Source organism: Orcinus orca, chromosome 2 (genome assembly GCF_937001465.1).
Source record: "Orcinus orca chromosome 2, mOrcOrc1.1, whole genome shotgun sequence".
NCBI lineage: Eukaryota > Metazoa > Chordata > Mammalia > Artiodactyla > Delphinidae > Orcinus > Orcinus orca.
Window position 1 is genome coordinate 82,392,810 of NC_064560.1, and position 13,274 is coordinate 82,406,083.

A 13,274-nucleotide genomic window follows, 5' to 3' on the forward strand; every position below is an offset into this window, starting at 1 on the left:
ATACTACTATCAAAAAAGTAAGGTGCTAAATGGTGTTAAAAATACGCTACCATTTGTGTAAGAGGGATAGACAAGGACATATTATAGATGTGCTTTTATAAGCAGAGAATATCTCTGGAAGGATATTCAAGAAAATGCTAATAACGATTATTTCTGACAAGGGAGTGTTGAAATATTGAGGGGGCAGGTTAGAATTGGGAGGGAGACTTTACTGTAAATCATTTGTGCTATTTGAATTTCTTTTTGCCATACAACTATTCAGAAATATTTAAAATATAAAAAAATACTGTCAGCTATTGGTTCAAAATAAATGAGTTTGTACCCTAAAAAAACTTATTAAAATGAGATAAATATACGTAAGTACTGAAAAACAGAAAAAGTTGCCCATCCACACACATGAAATTTGGAGATAGGGTCAGATTGATAGAGCTGAGGCTCTGCAGCTATGCCTGGGACAGAAGGATCTTGGCAAAGCTGGTTTTCTTATTCAGTTAACATGGAATAGAATATAGACTGTAACATTAACTCTAGGCTATAGTAGTGAGAAAGCCTTCTAAAGTAGAGGTCTGATCATATGACTTTTAGCAGGAATTGGGGGTTTAGATAGGCAAGACAGTGCCTTCTAAGAAGCTTCTGTTCACTGTTTGGAGGGTAATGGTAGTTGAGCTAAATAGTGAAGTCCTAGAGCACACAGCCCTAACTAGCTATTTCTATCATCAGGAAAGGCATCTGTCTTCTCTACAGCCCATAGACCTCCAGTTATTTACCTATAGGATCCCCTAGTCAGTGATCACATTCAGATGAGAGAACTGATTTTTTTTTTTTTCCCTGGGGGAAGTTGTTACCTATACTAAGCACTCCAGTCTTCTATTATAAATGAGCGAGACTGGTCAGCCGAATCTGGGAACCTTGAATAATCCCGAGATTCTCCAAGGGGACTAAAGTGGTTTCATGTTAGTTGTATCCACAGTTCTCATCAGCAGCAGATACAATCTTCAGAGGAAAGCATTTCTAATTTAAGCCTGTAAGATTCTCAAAGATTAAGATCAAGCAAATACGAATTCAGTGAAAGATGACAAGCACATAAGTAGACAACCTAACATACATGAGAACTGGCAGAAACAATGAATAAGAGATACATATTCCCAAAGACTTGAGGTTTTGGAATTAGCAGATACTAGAATTTTGAGAAAATGAATAATTATATGTAAAATCTAGTGTAAAGAAAAAAGAATCATAAAATTGAGCAAATGATAAGACCAGGAATGATGAGACAGATCTGAAAAAGAATGAAATAGAATTTATAGAAATGAAAAATGTTGAAATGAGAAACAATAGATTAGACATCAGAAGAGGGAATTAATTGATTAGAAGAAATAACTCAATGTTGCACAGAGAGACCTGGGGATAGACAGTACAGCAGAAGTTAAGAGGTAGAGATCAGAATGAGGTCTAAAACATGTCTTATTCGAATCCCAGGAGGAGATAATAAAATTATATTAAAGAGAGAAATAGAAACCAGAAAGTGAAGTTGTAGAAGCAGGCCCAAATAAATAAGTCATAACAAATAAAAATGGACTAAAGTTACCAGTTAGTTCAAATTAAAAAGTGGTCTTGGGCTTCCCTGGTGGCGCAGTGGTTGAGAGTCCGCCTGCCGATGCAGGGGACACGGGTTCGTGCCCCGGTCTGGGAAGATCCCACATGCTGCGGAGCGACTAGGCCTGTGAGTCATGGCTGCTGAGCCTGCGCGTCCGGAGCCTGTGCTCCGCAGCGGGAGAGGCCACAACAGTGAGAGGCCCGCGTACCGCAAAAAAAAAAAAAAAAAAAAGAAAAGAAAAAAAAAAGTCTCTAAGAAGTGTATTTGCTTATTTATTTTTATTAAAAAATTTTTTTGAAGTATAGGTGATTTACAATGTTGTGTTAATTTCTTTTGTGTTAATTTTTTCCTGTACAGCAAAGTGACTCATTTATACATATGTAAATATATTATTTTTTATATTCTTCTACATTATGGTTTGTCACAAGAAGTATATTTAAAATGTAAGGATACAAAGAGATTGAAAAAAAAATTTTTTTTAAAGAAGAACGATAAAGATAGGCCAGTATAGGCATACCTTGGAGCTATTAAATGGGTTCAGTGCCAGACTACTACTTCGATAAAGCCAGTATCACAATAAAGCAAGTCACATGAACTTTTTGGTTTCCAAGTGCATACAAAATTTACACTGTACTGCAGTCTATTAAGTGTGCAATAGCCTTATGTCTAAAAAACAATGTACATGCCATAATTAAAAAAAACTTTACTGCTAAAAAATGCTAACATTTACAACATCATCTGAGTATTCAGTGAGTTGTAGTAGTAACACCAGAGATCACTGATCCCAGATCACTGTAACAGATATAGCAATGAAAAAGTTTGTGTCACATTTTGGTAATTCAAAATATTTCAGACACACAAAATGAGCCAGTGCTGCTGGGAAAAATGGAGCCTATAGACCTGCTCGACGCAGGGTTGCCAGAAACTTCAAATTGTAAAAAAGGCAATATCTGCTAGGTGCAGTAAAGTGAAGTGCAATAAAATGAGGTTTGCCTGTATACACTAACAAAAAGATGATGTAGCTGCACTATCAAACAATTTGATTTTGGAACAGAAAGCATTAGCAACTACTTAATGATGAAAGTCTCATTTAACTAGGAGGATATAATTTTTTACTTTGTCATGCTACCTATCATTTGTTGAGAGGAAAAAGCAGGGGACAGTGACTGACAACAATAGGCTGTACATTAATTTTCTTGTATAACCTTAAGGATATACAAGGAAACTAATAACAGTATTTAATTTGGATAGAAGAAGGAAGGTGGATAGGGGAGGAACTGGGTGGTTTCAGGACAGGTAGGAAGGAGAGTTGTTACTTAGAATATGTTTATACATTTATTCTTATGCTGTGTGAATTTATTTAAAAATTCTGTGACATAATATAATAGGTGTGTACCACTATGGAGAATGCTTATGATGTATTAACTGGAAGTTAAGATGTAGGCCAGTTGTACTCATGGGGATAAAATTAATGCTAAACTTGGCCCCTTAAAAGAGGTTCTGATCTAGAGGTTAACAAAAGAAGACTCCTTTAGTAATGGCTTGATGCCACTTGGACATTCTTTAGATTTTTAACTCAAAATGTCATTCATATGTGTAGTCCTTAAAGCCTAATGTTTCCTTACCTGAAGGTAATATTTTGTAGTTCTTTTTTTTTTTTTTTGATGGAAGTTATGAGGAAGAGTTTTTCTACTTGCATCCAAATAGCATCCTTTAACTTTATTCATAAAGCCTTGTACTTGTGCAGTGGTAGGAGGACTTATAAAAATGAACTGTGAATTTTGTAGATCTTTCCTAGAGAACAGTTATGGTTTTGTTGTCCCTCTAAAATGGTAGAGAATAATGAAATTGAGAAATGTATTTTGGAAATGGAAATATAACTTAGTTTCCTGTGTTCTTTTAAGTACAGCAGTGATGCATCCATAAATTATTTGTAATGATTTTCATCTACTTATAGTTTTGATATAAAATGTATAATTCTCTTTCAGAATCAATATAATCTAGCAAGAGCCCAACAATCCTATAATTCCATTGTACAGATACATGAGAAAAATGGTATGTTTAGTTAAATAAGTATTTATTGCCATTTATGAAATTTTACATAATGTACTGTTGATATTTATCATGTTTTATTCTTCTGTTTTTGCTTTAATTTCTTACAAAGTACAGCCACTACAGTGAAAAACTTTAACCTGAGGATACACAGTGTTTCATTCAAAATCTTTGTATCCTAAATACTTGGCCTGCGAACCTCTGAGTCAGAGTCAAGATTTTTGAGTAGATTGAGGAATGGATCACTTTACTCACTTGAAATGTATGGTATTAGGATAGGAATTGAGTTAAAGGCAACTCTAAAGGTGGAGTTCTTGCTGTTAATACTGAGTAAATGCAATCAGGATCATGAACCAGTTTCTGAAACATCTTCAGACTACTTAATGCTTTTTGACAATTGTACACATTTATTTATTCAAGTAAAAAAGTACTGATTTCAGTTTATACTTAAGAATATTTGAGTTGTATATTTTAAAAAAATATTAAAATATCTTTCAAAACTTTATTGGCCTTTTAAAATTTTGCTTATTTTCACAATGCATGTTTGGAGCTTTTGTCTCTAATAGTGAGGCAATAAACAAGTAGACCTGGAATCAGAAGACCTATTATCAAGTGGCATTTGTGTCACCCGTTAGCTAATGGGTAATTAGTCCCATTACCGCTCAGCCTCAGTTTCCTCATCTCTAAAATTGGCATGATGTCTGTCTTGCCGAACATGAGGAAAAAGCGAGTAGTGTGTACGCACAGCATTTTATAACCAAGTGCTGATATTCGTGGTAGCTGGGGTAGTGAAACTGATGCTTTTTTGTGCAGAGTAAGTAAATTGATAGGAAGTAGTTTTCTTCAAGAGTATTTACAGTAAAGTGTTCTTTACTTTGCTAGAATGTGGTAGTTTGTGACTTAGGATTTGTGTTTTGTGTGTGCTCACTTTTATTTTAATGACAGAGCAAACTTGCCACTTTTGCAGTGACTGCTTACTTCTGAAAGAGTAGTATTCAGAACAATTTTCAAGCTTCTGAAGAGGGAAATGATAAAAAACTTGAGGACAAAGCTGGGTTTTCATAATAATAATCTCCAGCACCCTAAATTAACAGACCCAAAGACTCCTGTATGCTACTTCATTAACCACGTGGATGCTTCACAAATCTTGGTATATTCATACTGTTCCAATGGCAATTTCGTACCAAGCAGTACTTGATCTCATTTGCCTTTTTAGAGAGAGCTTATATTTTTGTTGAGCTTAGAAGCATATTTTTTTCTTGTGTCTTATTTTTTGTTAAATTAGATGTTGTAGTCAGCATTCAAAAATGTTTATGGAAACTGTATTTGAGAAAGTGTGGGTGTGTGTATAATTAGCTATGGTGAAAGAGCAATAGATTCAGATTCAGGAGATGGCTTCTAGTATCTTCTGCTAAATCTGATCTTGGGCTTACTTAATCAGTGCACCTGCTGAGATGGCACCCTCACTGGTAAAATGACATCACTGCCTGATGACAGTCCAAGTTCCTCTTATTCTAAAATACCAGGATTTTGTTTGGGGGATAGCTATTTTCAGTGTGGTTTCCTTTCAAATACTGAATTGAAATGAAATATAAAACCTAGCTTGTTGCCTAATATTTCCACACTGTTCTCTTTTGGTAGAAATGCCATTAATATAGAGATCTTATATTGAAAACTCAAGTACAGTTTATTCATAGAAAATAACTTTATATTGTGAACATAAATATCAGAATGCTATGTTACCAACCCAAGTGTAAGTTTAATTTTTACAGTAGTTTACAGAGGAAAATCATGGGTAGAGAAAGTATCTAACCTTGGTAAAATGCCATTGCTCTTAGTTGGTTTAAGAATTAAAATATTTTAACTGTTTTTTTCCCCATTCTTTTTCAGGCTGGTACACCCCTCCAAAGGAAGATGGCTAAATGTGTTGACTTTTGTATGTTTGGACCAATGTTGCTTTAAAGAAAATCTTTCCAACATGCAGACACAAGCTTTGAGTGCCCCTATAACAGCAGTACCGAAGATGTTAGCTAATAGATATTTTAGTGGATAATCTGTCAACTGATCCAGTATAAGTTACAGCCTTTCCATTTTTCTCATTTTAGGTACCTTGGACTGAGCAGTGGGGCCTTTACTATATTTTTCCTGATAAATACACATACTGGCCACTCCTTATCTCTTTCTTTGAAAGGTGAAATGTGTTAAGCAGACAAGTCAGCATCAGGTTACTGAAGTTGCAACTTGAGGGCAACTTTCCCATTTTGAGCTCATGTGTTATGAGGATTTGCAATATATTGTTCCATTTAAAGCCAATAAAAGTTTAATTGATGTTTAATATTGGTTTAGAAAATTTAAGATGTTCTAAATCACAGTAGCTTTTTCAGGTTAAAACCATTTTATGATATTGCCAAAATAATGACAGGAAACATACTTATTAAACTGTTAAGATTTTTTTTTTTTTTATGGCTATGAAGATCTGAATTGTTTCTCCAAGATTTGCTCTTTAGTAAGTTGTACTTTTTAGGCAAAGCAAAGCAAGGCTGTGCCAATTCAGGCTTGTAAGTAGTCATTTCCACTGGGGCATCAGAGTCTTGGTGGGCTGAATCTGCTTCTTGTTGGTTCAATATTTACTATGAAGAAGAGCTTGAAGTATAGAGCTTGAAGTTATTTTAAATACTAAGTCATTTTACGTTTCCATTTTATTAACGGGATGTTGCAATCAGTTGTAAACTAATAAACTTATAAAGTGATTGGCACAAAGACTCTTTGAACAAAAACTGCACAGTTAAGTACAAAAAGTATCTAATTTGGAGACCTAAAGTTTTTGCTATAGTCATAACAATGGCTTTTACATTGAAAGACTAATAGGAACTCTACATATATTAATTCTTTTATAAAACCTGACTTAAATCAGTGTACTCTCCATTTTATTGCCTTACCAGAATCAGTCCTGTTGGGTTGGTAGTAGATTTTTTTATATACCCAAATTTGATTTAAAAGTAAACTCTAGTTATTAAGCACTTTTAAAAAGAAATCCAGAAGCACATTTTTTCTGCACAAACCAATTACAAAGTTCAAAAGTGTTTCTTATGCTTTGAGACTCAGTTTTTAACTTTGTAAACCACATCTGAGAGACTTGGCACTTCTGCATTATTGTGTTTAATTTCCTTTTTTTTTTTTTTTCTATTTTGGTTAAGAAGACAGTAGAAAAAGATTTTCTGGCATTCTTGTTCACTTGGTTACATTTGTATAAAGTTATGATCGCCAGTTGCTCAGATAAGTGACAAGGAAGAATTCTTTAAAGCATTAAAGTTCCTTAAACCTAAGGCTAAATCTTGAATACATTATTGAATTCTTTAATATCCTGATGGCTAGCAGATTGACAGCTGCACATTCGGCATGCTTTGTTTGTTTGGTTTTTTTTTTGGTTTTTGGTTTTTTTGGGACTTTATTTTTCATTGCAGATTTATTTGGCAATGTACAGTAAATTTTGTAAACTTGCATCAAGTTTATGAATAAAGAACCATTTAAAAAATAACTTTGTCACTTTTCCCTCATAAAAGATAGTCTTTGCTTCAAGTTTCTACAGGCTGTTGGGTTTCTGGAATAGGATTATATATGGTGGGATGGGGTGAGAGGCTTGAGGGGAAGAGAGGCAGATTGATTTCACAAGAGAAAGCTAGAGAATCCAGAATTGGTGTGTATAGACTTGGAATACTCAGGGCTTCCTCAACCTGTTCCCTCTCCCACACTTATTTTTTAATATAAATTCAAGTGCTACTTTCTTTATGGCTGTCCCTAGTTCTCCAGGTTACAGTAATCTGCTCCCTCTTTAGTATACCCATAGCCTCTTACACAATTGTCAGTTTATCTCACATACAAGAAGTCCAGAGGTAGGAAAATTCTAGGCATGGTACCTCTGCTGCTTTGAGATTTTTCCATGTTGGTTTCATCTTTGGATAGACTGTTGTCTTGGATGTGCAGCCACCTTAATCCATCCAGAGGTAGATAATGGTCCTGTTGTCTAGTGTCTCCTTAGGAAGTGAGGAGCTCTTTAGAAGTCCCCCCCCACCCCCAAAGCATTATTGCCTCTCACTTTTCCTTGGCTAGAACTCGGGCCTGTGTCTACCCCTAAACTAATGGCTGGTGAAAAGAATGAGACCTTCATGATTAATATGGACCAGTGGTTCTCAAGTTATGATTTGGAGAAAGCTGGAGGCTCCTGAGACCCTTCTAGGAGGTTTTTAAGATCAAAACAATTCTCTTAACACTAAAGCATTATTTGCTATTTTCACTCTCATTCTTTTACAAGTGTACAGTGGAGTTTTCCAGAGGCTACGTGATGTGATAGACGTGATATTGCAACAGATTGAATTCAGAAGCAGATCAAGCTGTCTTCTATTAAGCCAGAAATTAGAGGTTTGCAAGATGTAAAGATGCTACACTTATTCAATATTGGAGGGGGAGAGTGGTGGAGATTTGGTAAAGTTATTTTTTCATAAGTTATTTTGTTTATGTGTCATGAATTTTAAGTGAATTAATATTACAATGTTTTAATTAAAAAAAATAAAATTTATTTATTTTTGGCTGCGTTGGGTCCTCGTTGCTGCATGTGGGCTTTCTTTTAGTTGCGGCGAGCAGGGGCTACTCTTCGTTGCGGTCCGCGGACTTCTTGTTGCGGTGGCTTCTCGTTGAGGAGCACCGGCTCTAGGCGCGTGGGCTTCAGTAGTTGTGGCTGGCAGGCTCTAGAGCACAGGCTCAGTAGTTGTGGCACGGGCTTAGTTGCTCAGAGGCGTGTGGGATCTTCCTGGACCAGGGCTTGAACCCGTGTCCCCTGCATTGGCAGGGGGGTTCTTAACCACTGTGCCACCAGGGAAGCCCCCAGTGTTTTAATTTTTAATGTAAATATAAATAGTCATAACCCATCTAAAGAAGCTCTTTAGTGTTGCCAATATTTAAGATTGTGAAGCAGTCCTGAGGCCAAAATGTTTGAGACCAGCTTGTTTAGACCAGCCAAATTTACCAGTCAAGAGCTGGGCATCAGATCAGGCCCTTGTTAGCCAGGAAGCGGCAAGAGGAATAGATGTTAGCTGGGGATACAGCAGTATCTGCTGTGCTTACATTCCTTCTATCTGTGATTCTCAAGCTGGGTTTGCATCACGGGAAAGCTTAAATCACAGTAAAGCTGAAACTACGACTGCTGGGCCCCACCCCCAAGTGTTTAAGTAGGCCTGGGGTGAGGACCGAGAATACGCCAAACAGAATTTCTCAGGTGAATCTGATGCTACTAGCAGGGAACTAGTGTTTGGGGGCGTGCTTTCATAGCAATGGTAGGTGCTCTTTAAGCCGTTGAACACATTCAGCACTTGAGGGCTGCACGGTGTTGAATAAAGGTGGTGATTTTCACAGTTTATCTTAAAGCAGATACTGCCAGTTCAAAAATTGGACTCATGCGGTTAACAGGCATTGGGACTGTGAAGACCTATTATTTAGTCTGTGCCTTCCAGAACTCATGAATTAGAAAAAGACCTGTACCGACAAAGAAAATACCGCTGCAAGTGCAGTGAGAGGCACAGAAGGAGGTGGATGTGGTTCGACTGTGGAAAGCCTCCTGGAAAGTTCCAGGAGGATTACACGACGCGTGGCCACCACCTCCAAGCACCTGCCGCCGCTCCCAGACCAGCGCCGGAAACGCTTTGGCTTGGAGTCACGTGGGTGCCTCCTCAGCGGCACCACCTCCCCTGACCGGCCGGAAGTGGCGCGCGCGCCTGCTCAGTACGCGCACGGCCCGGCCTACGCCGCTCCCTCGGAGCCGCCGTACTGCTTCCCCGTCGGGTTGGTGAGGCATGGAGCCGGTGGGCGGTGGCGGTGGCGGTGATCGCCGCGGCTCCTCCCCCGCAGACCCGCGAAGCACCTTCGTGTTGAGTAACCTAGCGGAGGTGGTGGAGCGTGTCCTCACCTTCCTGCCCGCCAAGGCGTTGCTGCGGGTGGCCGGGTGAGGGGAGAGGAGGCGGGAAGCTTACCTCGGGACTTGCCTGGGCTGGCGGGGTGGGCGGATACCGTCGGGACCCAGGGATGACCCGGGCTCCCTATCCCTACCCCTGCCCCAGGTGGTGGCCCCATAAGCTAGGTACCCCGGCCGTAGTGCTCCCGGGGACCTTTCCCAGAGGAGCCAGGTTTTCTCTGCCCCCGGCTCTCCCTCCGAACCGGCGCCCGACGCCTCCCCCTCCCGGGGACTTCGGATCCCGCAGGAATCTCCTGCAGTTGCGCTAATGGGTGGTGGGGGCCGGTGGTTTGTGAGCCGCGGGAGAGAGGGAAGTGAACGTCCGTTCACAGCCCTTTGTGCGTGTGCGTCCCCAGCGTGTGTCGCTTATGGAGGGAGTGTGTGCGCAGAGTGTTGCGGACCCATCGGAGTGTGACCTGGATCTCCGCGCGCTTGGCGATTGCCGGCCACCTGGAGGAGCATTGCTTGGTCCGCGTGGTAGCTGAAAAGCTTGAGGTAAGTAAGAAGGGGTGTTGTGTACAGTCCTTTGCAGGGTTGGTGGGTCAGTCGTTGAGAACTAAATGCAACAATTTTGTATATGGCGTTACTTTTTGTAATTTAGGCAGGTTTTTCTCGTGACATGAAAAGATTTTGTAAACATCAGTTTTAATGACTATATTGTAAGGATGTGCCATGGCTGCTTTGACCGTTCTTCACATATTGGGCACTTTATGTATCCAGATTGCCACTGTTATGAAAATGCTGTTTAGAACCATCCTTTTACCTGCTTTCCTTGTCACTGTTTTGCAGGGGTGGTAACTGAAGGCTCTCTATTGCATAGTGTCACATAAAAATGCCAAGAACCAATACTTAAACCCCAAAATTTCAATCCCTGGTCCTGTTTAAAATTATATGTTTAGTATAATCTAAATTATTAAAAGCAAAAAAGGAAGAACAGAAAAGAAGCCAAAATGCTAGCAACAGTTTCCTTTGGGGGTAGAAGTGTGTGTGTGTGTGTGTGTGTGTGTGTGTGTGTGTGTGTGTACACTGTGTTTTTAAAAACTTTTTCTTTTCCTTCAGATTTTTACCACTGCAAGTATTATTTTTATTTAGCTTTAAAAGTTTATATATTGCAAAGGCTGTTAAAGCCAGGCAGACATAGGTGTGAACCCAGCTTTGGCACATACTAGCTGTGTGACTTTGAAAATGTTACCTAAACCCTCTGAGCCTGTAAAATGAAAAGAAAATAATGCCGTTTACACTCTTACAGAGTTGTAAGGATTAAATAATGAAAAGTTAACCCATGTAACATTACCTACAGTGCCAGGAATATAATGTTTTCAATAATTGAAAGTATTATTCTCTATTAATATCATTACTAAAATTCATATACTAATACCCTTAAAGAAATTTATACATTGTAGAAAACTCTAGTGTGGAGACAAAAACATGAAAACCTTGTCCAAATCATTCATGCTTTTTTTCTTTGTGTTTGCCAAATTATCTAGTAGACATGATACTTTATAGCCATAAAGAAAGTTGATTTAGCATTTTTACTAGAAATATTTTAAAATCCACTGAAAATTTTATAAGACATCTTGTCATTTGGAACTTCTTTAAATGAGGTTCTAGTTGTCTTCTATTTTGCTTTGAGAACATTTCATGTTGATGATTGCCAAGGAAAATTCAGCAGTTGCTTCTCAGGGTTCTCTTTACGTACCAGAAAAGAGAATCATAAAACCTCAGGGTTAGACTTCCAAACTTTAAGAATAGGAAACCCAGGGCATAAGCACTTCCAGGAGTTATTCTGCTGGTTTATGGCAGAGTCAGCACTAACACCTACATCTCTTAAATTCTCTCTCCTTTACTCACTATACCCAGCATCACAAACTCAAATGACTCCAGAGTTAGGTAACTCACAGTGGGTGGATGACTCAGTGTGCCATCATCAAAAGTGATAGGGCTATGGCAGACCAGATAGTGCTTGCTTCTCCTTGGCCCCAGTCAAGGGGAATGCAGTCTAATAAGTGTTGCCAGAATGTCTACTTTTTCAAAATAAATCCACATTTTATATAAATATTTTGTGGGAATTTTAAATGTTGGCAACCGAAATACGTGTGTGTGTCTGTCTGCTTTGTTTTCTTCGGGAAAATTAATTATTTTACAATTTAAGTATACTTAACTTACATCACTAAGTTAGTTCCAGATGCACAATATAGTGATTTAATATTTCTATACATTACAGAATGATCGCCATAAGTCTAGTTCTCCTCTGTCACCGTACAGAGTTATTATAATATTGATTATATTCCCCAGGCTGTGCATTTCATCCCTGGGACTCATTTATTCTGTAACAGGGAGGTTGTACCTCTTAATCTCCCTTACCTGTTTTACTCATCCCCCAACTTCCCTCCCCAATGACAACCACCTGTTTATTCTCTATCTATGATTGTTTCTGACTTGTTACATTTGTTCATTTGTTTTGTTTTTTAGATTCCACATATAAGTTAAATCATATGATATTTGCCTTTCTCTGACTTATTTTACTTAGCCTAATACCCTCTAGGTCCATCTGTATTGTCACAAATGGCAAGATTTCATTCTTTTTTTATGGCTGAGTAATATCACATTGTAGGTATACCACATCTTTATCCGTTCATCTATTTGGGGGCACTTAGGTTGCTTCTGTATCTTGGCTATTGTAAATAATGCTGCAGTGCATATATCTATTCAAATTAGTGTTTTTGTTTGTTTTTTTTTCCTCCCAGAAAAATACCCAGAGGTGGTATTGCTGGTCATATGGTAGTTCTGTTTTTAATTTTTTGAGGAACTTTCGTACTGTTTTCTACAGTGGCTATATCATTTTACATTCCCATCAACGATGCATGAAGTTACCTTTTCTCTGCATCCTTGCCAACACTTATTGTTTCTTCTCTTTGATAGTACCTATTCTGACTAGTATGAGGTGGTATCTTGTTATGGTTTTGATTTGCACTTCTCTGATGATTAGTGATGTTGAACATCTTTTCATGTGTCTGTTGCTTGTCTGTAAGTCTTCTTTGGAGTCTATGCAGGTTCTCTGCCTTTTTTTATATATAAATAATTTTTATTGAAGTATGGTTGCTTTACTCTGCCTATTTATTAATTGTGTTGTTTGTTTTTTTGGATAAGTTATATGAGTTCTTTGTAGATTTTGGATATTAACCCCCATAAGAGATACATATTGTTTGCAAATATCTTCTCCCATTCAGTAGGCTGCCTTTTGATTTTGTTGATAGTTTCTTTCACTGTGCAAAAGCTTTTTAGTTTGATGTAGTCCCATTTGTTTATTTTTGCTTTTGTTTCCCTTGCCTGAGAACACATATCCAAAAAATATTGTGAAGACTCATGTCAAAGAGTGTACTGCCTATGTTTTCTTCTAGTAATTTTATGGTTTTAGGTATTACATTTAAGTCTTTAATGCCTTTTGAGTTTATTTTTGTGTACAGTGTGAGAAAGTAGTCTAGTTTGATTCTTCTGCATGTAGCTCTTCAGTTTTCCCAACACCATTTATTGAAGAGGTTGTCTTTTCCCCATTGTATATTCTTGCCTCCTTCATCATAGGTGAATTGACTATGTAAGTGTGGGTTTATTTCTGGACTC

At 38.0% G+C, this 13,274-nt stretch overlaps 2 protein-coding genes across 5 annotated transcripts in view; both read left to right on the plus strand.

Moving 5' to 3' along the window:
* The window catches only part of UBE2Q2 (ubiquitin conjugating enzyme E2 Q2), a 369,008-nt gene that overhangs the window by 64,268 nt on the left and 291,466 nt on the right, over positions 1-13,274 (plus strand). For 2 of the 3 annotated variants that reach the window (XM_049706616.1, XM_004276354.4), the window contains 2 exons: positions 3,586-3,652; positions 5,540-8,237. The exons of the other annotated variant lie outside the window; for it this stretch is intronic. In XM_049706616.1, coding sequence (XP_049562573.1) covers positions 3,586-3,652; positions 5,540-5,571 — 99 coding nt within the window. In that variant the 3' untranslated portion in view covers positions 5,572-8,237. Of the gene's footprint in view, positions 1-3,585; positions 3,653-5,539; positions 8,238-13,274 lie in introns of those variants that run through there. 3 annotated transcript variants of the gene reach the window in all.
* Positions 9,395-13,274, plus strand: part of FBXO22 (F-box protein 22) — a 30,601-nt gene continuing 26,721 nt past the window's right edge. Inside the window, exons 1-2 of one of the 2 annotated variants that reach the window (XM_049706615.1) lie at positions 9,395-9,484; positions 10,010-10,148. Coding sequence is in view for 1 of the 2 variants with exons in the window: in XM_004276353.3 (XP_004276401.1) it covers positions 9,496-9,644; positions 10,010-10,148 (288 nt within the window). In the remaining variant the exon portion in view is untranslated. Of the gene's footprint in view, positions 9,645-10,009; positions 10,149-13,274 lie in introns of both variants that reach the window. The other variant, XM_004276353.3, reaches the window with a different exon arrangement.